The 6,011-nt window shown below is 46.2% G+C and overlaps 1 protein-coding gene across 3 annotated transcripts in view; it reads left to right on the top strand.

Moving 5' to 3' along the window:
- Positions 1–6,011, top strand: part of LOC143276722 (abl interactor 2-like) — a 36,683-nt gene that overhangs the window by 25,676 nt on the left and 4,996 nt on the right. For all 3 annotated transcript variants that reach the window (XM_076581382.1, XM_076581381.1, XM_076581383.1), the window contains one exon: positions 2,526–2,723. In XM_076581382.1, coding sequence (XP_076437497.1) covers positions 2,526–2,723 — 198 coding nt within the window. The remainder of the gene's footprint in view (positions 1–2,525; positions 2,724–6,011) is intronic.

Below are 6,011 nucleotides of genomic sequence, written 5' to 3' on the forward strand. Positions count from 1 at the left end.
CCCCATGTTTAGACAAGTATAATTGTGTCTCCCTACATATAGACAATGTCCAGTTATGTCTCCCCATGTTAGACAAGTATAATTGTGTCTCCCTACATATAGACAATGTCCAGTTATGTCTTCCCATGTTAGACAAGTATAATTGTGTCTCCCTACATATAGACAATGTCCAGCTATGTCTCCCCATGTTTAGACAAGTATAATTGTGTCTCCCTACATATAGACAATGTCCAGCTATGTCTCCCCATGTTTAGACAAGTATAATCGTGTCTCCCTACATATAGACAATGTCCAATTATGTTTCCCCATGTATGGACAAAGTATAGTCGTGTCCAATTATTTCTCTCTGTATAAAGACCGGTATTTTTGGAATAATCTCTTACCAGCTCTAAAGAACTACATTTCTCTACCATAACAAGACTTGTATGCACTAATTATGTCTCCCTGTGTATACACAAGTATGTCTAGAGTAATCTTTCACCAAATCAAAAGAACTACATTTCTCCGTCATAACATGACATATATATCTGTATGTACTGCTAATCTTGTTTGAATGAGACGTGGTGTAATCAACTGTACTCAGTTTTCTGTTTCATCCATGTACCGTGCTGCCCTCTTGGGACTCATATGAATGCTGTTGGCTGTTCTTTATACTCTGGGTGTATGTATGCATATCCTGGGTGTATGTATGCATATCCTGGGTGTATGTATGCATATCCTGGGTGTATGTATGCATATCCTGGGTGTATGTATGCATATCCTGGGTGTATGTATGCATATCCTGGGTGTATGTATGCATATCCTTGTATGTATGCATATCCTGGGTGTATGTATGCATATCCTGGGTGTATGTATGTATATATATACGTATGTGGGTGTTGCCTGCGTGTGTTGAATGTTTGACATGAACCTTCAGAGTCCTTGGAGGAGCATTTTCTTCACGCCTGTTTTCTGTGTTAAGTTCATGTGTGCAAGTTCTTTTATTTATAGAAAGAAAACACAAGCGCGCGCCCACACACACACACACCCACACCCACACACACACACCCACACACACACACACACACACACACACACACACACACACACACACACACACACACACACACACTTTGAAACATTTCTCCTTTTTTTTTTTTATATCAGCGTGTAGTTAAGTGGTTGTTTGCCAGTTTATTTCATGTTTTTATTTATTTTATTTATTTATTTTTTTTTGGGGGGGGGTGGGGGGGGGTGGTGAATGAGGGGGAGGGGGGGTGGTGGGGGGTTTGCTTTGGTTGGAATTGTTTTATTAATTTAATTTAATTTTTCTTTGTTCTAAAATCTATCCCTAATACAAGAAAAGCTTTGAAGAGGTTAGCTTGATTTTTTTTTTTTTTTAAATCTATTTTTGTAGCTTGTTTTAAGTTTGTTATAATCCATTATTTTGTAGCTTAGCTGTGTTTCCAGTTAGAGCTTTGTTTTACAGCTTTTGTTTTGTATGGTAGGCTGTTTGGACAGTCTGCTGTTTTCAATAGAGTTATATTGTGTGCAGGCAGATGTCTTGAGTGAAGAAGTATTAAATGCATTGATAATGTGACAGCTTTGTGGGAGTTAGGTGTCGCTGTGTGCTGAGAAATTCTGTGCATGTTGTGTGACTGTGTGTCAGAATTATCATCGTCGTCATCAGTCATAGGATTCTTTCGTCACAGGATTCAAGTCATCGTCTTCAAAGCAATTCGGATGATAAACACTGCTATCATTTATTGTTATTTGTAAGGATGATAAACACTGCTATCATGTGTTGTTATTTATAAGGATGATAAACACTGCTATCATTTGTTTTATTTGTGAGGTTGATAAACACTGCTATCATTTGTTTTATTTGTAAGGATGATAAACACTGCTATCATTTGTTTTATTTGTAAGGATGATAAACACTGCTATCATTTGTTTTATTTGTGAGGTTGATAAACACTGCTATCATTTGTTTTATTTGTGAGGTTGATAAACACTACTATCATTTGTTTTATTTGTAAGGTTGATAAATACTGCTATCATTTGTTTTATTTGTGAGGTTGATAAACACTGCTATCATTTGTTGTTATTTGTAAGGATGATAAACACTGCTATCATTTGTTTTATTTGTGAGGTTGATAAACACTGCTATCATTTGTTTTATTTGTAAGGTTGATAAACACTGCTATCATGTGTTGTTATTTGTAAGGTTGATAAACACTGCTATCATTTGTTTTATTTGTAAGGATGATAAACACTGCTATCATGTGTTGTTATTTATAAGGATGATAAACACTGCTATCATTAGTTTTATTTGTAAGGTTGATAAACACTGCTATCATGTGTTGTTATTTATAAGGATGATAATCACTGTCATCATTTGTTGTTATTTATAAGGATGGTAATCAATGTCATCATTTGTCGTCTATAAGGGGGATAAGTCGTTATTCATAAGGAAGATAATCTTTGTCATTTGTCGTTATCTATCAGGGAGATAATCACAGTGATGGTTTTGTCGTTGTTCACAGCCTCCCCTCCCCTGCCCCCACCCCCAGACAGCGGCGTGGCCTTTGACTACCCCCAGGCCCCCCTGCCACCCCCGGAGTTCAGCGACCATGGGGGGGATGAGGAAGGGATGGGGGCTCCCCCCGAGGATCCCTACGCTGCCACAGGGCCGGGCTTCCTGGGGCCGGACCAGTTCATGCCGGCCACCTACATTGAGAAAGGTGTGTGTTGGGTGGAGGGGTGGGGAGGGTTCATGCCGGCCACCTACATTGAGAAAGGTGGGGGTGGGGGGTCATGCCGGCCACCTACATTGAGAAAGGTGGGTGTGTGTTGGGGGGGTGGGGGGGGGGGGGGGTCATGCCGGCCACCTACATTGAGAAAGGTGGGGGTGGGGGGTCATGCCGGCCACCTACATTGAGAAAGGTGGGTGTGTGTTGGGGGGGTGGGGGGGGGGGGTCATGCCGGCCACCTACATTGAGAAAGGTGGGGGTGGGGGGTCATGCCGGCCACCTACATTGAGAAAGGTGGGTGTGTGTTGGGGGGGTGGGGGGGGGGGGTCATGCCGGCCACCTACATTGAGAAAGGTGGGGGTGGGGGTGGGGGGTCATGCCGGCCACCTACATTGAGAAAGGTGGGTGTGTGTTGGGGGGGGTGGGGGGGGGGGGTCATGCCGGCCACCTACATTGAGAAAGGTGGGGGTGGGGGGTCATGCCGGCCACCTACATTGAGAAAGGTGTGTGGGTGGGGGTGGGGAGGAGGGGGGGGGGTTGTTCATGCCGGCCACCTACATTGAGAAAGGTGTGTGGGTGGGGGTGGGGAGGAGGGGGGGGGGGTTGTTCATGCCGGCCACCTACATTGAGAAAGGTGTGTGGGTGGGGGTGGGGAGGAGGGGGGGGGTTGTTCATGCCGGCCACCTACATTGAGAAAGGTGTGTGTGTGTTGGGGGGAGGGGTGGGGAGGGGTTCATGCCGGCCACCTACATTGAGAAAGGTGTGTGTGTGTTGGGTGGGGAGGAGGGGGGGGGTTGTTCATGCCGGCCACCTACATTGAGAAAGGTGTGTGTGTGGGGGGGGGGGGGGGGGGGGGGGGGGGTCATGCCCACCACCTACATTGAGATAGGTGGGTGGGTGTGTGTGTGTGTGTGTGTGGGGGGGGGGGTCATGCTCGCCACCTACATTGAGATAGGTGGGTGGGTGTGTGTGGGGGTGGGGGGTCATGCCCGCCACCTACATTGAGAAAGGTGGGGGGGGGGGGCTAGGGGGGGGGTCATGCATTTTTTAAATTTTTTTTACAATATTACAAACAATAATGACAGTATCATCAGTATTAGTACTATTACTGTCATTTCTATAGCACCTTGTTCTACAAATAAACTCCATGTTATTGTAAAACAGAAAATAAGTAAACATATGCATGCAATCACACACACACACACACACACAAACACACACAGACACACACATACATACAGAGTTGTACACCTGAGCATGTGACATTGTTTTCTTTCACACACGCACATGCACGCGCGCGCACACATATATATATAATGCATACACACTCACCATTTTCAGTCCAATCACTGGTAAAAACACCAGCAAAGTCGTCCGTTTCCTCAGTGATTTCGTTGTCAGTGTCAGTCAGCTGGCACATGGTCAGGACTCGCTTTCCTCTCCACTGCAAACACCCTCTTCAGCGGCCGAATCTATTTCTAGTTCATCGGGATATGGTTCAAAATCACTGTCCGACGAACCAACATTATCTCCTTCAACATCGGAGCCTTCAGTTTGGATCATTTCCAAAGTAGCTTCAACGCTGTGTTGCGTTTGACCTCTCCGACCGTGTCGAACACTTCGACGCAACGCCATCTTGTCAAACAACTTGCAGAGCTGACCGAGGGTATGCTTCGTTGTCGTCTGCTAACGAGCGTGTCACTACACACACGCAGTGTGTGTGAATGAAAAGTTGGCCGGAGATAACTGAAGAATCAGTTCTGCTTTTGATTTTCGTATCCGACACGTCACTCCAACAGCGCGACTTTTCAAAATCCAAATCCGCATATACGGACATTGGCATCCAACGCTTTGTCCGACGACATCCGCATATGCGGACATTGGCAGCGAGTGAGTTAATTCAGGGCTGGGTGCAGCTTAATTCAGGGCTGTGTGGTGTAGCTTAATTCAGGGCTGTGTGGTACTTAATTCAGGGCTGTGTGCAGCTTAATTCAGGGCTGTGTGCAGCTTAATTCAGGGCTGTGTGGTGCAGCTTAATTCAGGGCTGTGTGGTGCAGCTTAATTCAGGGCTGTGTGATGCAGTTTAATTCAGGGCTGTGTGCATCTTAATTCAGGGCTGTGTGGTGCAGCTTAATTCAGGGCTGTGTGGTGCTTAATTCAGGGCTGTGTACAGCTTAATTCAGGGCTGTGTGGTGCAGCTTAATTCAGGGATGTGTGAAGCTTAATTCAGGGCTGTGTGATGCAGCTTAATTCAGGGCTGTGTGGTGCAGCTTAATTCAGGGCTGTGTGGTGCAGCTTAATTCAGGGCTGTGTGGTGCTTAATTCAGAGCTGTGTGGTGCAGCTTAATTCAGGGCTGTGTGGTGCAGCTTAATTCAGGGCTGTGTGGTGCTTAATTCAGGGCTGTGTGGTGCTTAATTCAGGGCTGTGTGGTGCAGCTTAATTCAGGGCTGTGTGCAGCTTAATTCAGGGCTGTGTGGTGCAGCTTAATTCAGGGATGTGTGAAGCTTAATTCAGGGCTGTGTGGTGCAGCTTAATTCAGGGCTGTGTGGTGCAGCTTAATTCAGGGCTGTGTGGTGCTTAATTCAGGGCTGTGTGGTGCAGCTTAATTCAGGGCTGTGTGGTGCAGCTTAATTCAGGGCTGTGTGGTGCTTAATTCAGGGCTGTGTGGTGCTTAATTCAGGGCTGTGTGGTGCAGCTTAATTCAGGGCTGTGTGCAGCTTAATTCAGGGCTGTGTGGTGCAGCTTAATTCAGGGCTGTGTGGTGCTTAATTCAGGGCTGTGTGGTGCTTAATTCAGGGCTGTGTGGTGCAGCTTAATTCAGGGCTGTGTGGTGCAGCTTAATTCAGGGATGTGTGGTGCAGCTGTGTGGTGCAGCTTAATTCAGGGCTGTGTGGTGCTTAATTCAGGGCTGTGTGGTGCAGCTTAATTCAGGGCTGTGTGGTGCAGCTTAATTCAGGGCTGTGTGAAGCTTAATTCAGAGCTGTGTGGTGCTTAATTCAGGGCTGTGTGCAGCTTAATTCAGGGCTGTGTAGTGCTTAATTCAGAGCTGTGTGGTGCTTAATTCAGGGCTGTGTGGTGTAGCTTAATTCAGGGCTGTGTGCAGCTTAATTCAGGGCTGTGTGCAGCTTAATTCAGGGCTGTGTGCAGCTTAATTCAGAGCTGTGTGGTGCTTAATTCAGAGCTGTGTGGTGCAGCTTAATTCAGGGCTGTGTGCAGCTTAATTCAGGGCTGTGTGCAGCTTAATTCAGGGCTGTGTGCAGCTTAATTCAGGGCTGTGT

This window comes from Babylonia areolata, chromosome 32 (assembly GCF_041734735.1).
Source record: "Babylonia areolata isolate BAREFJ2019XMU chromosome 32, ASM4173473v1, whole genome shotgun sequence".
NCBI lineage: Eukaryota > Metazoa > Mollusca > Gastropoda > Neogastropoda > Buccinidae > Babylonia > Babylonia areolata.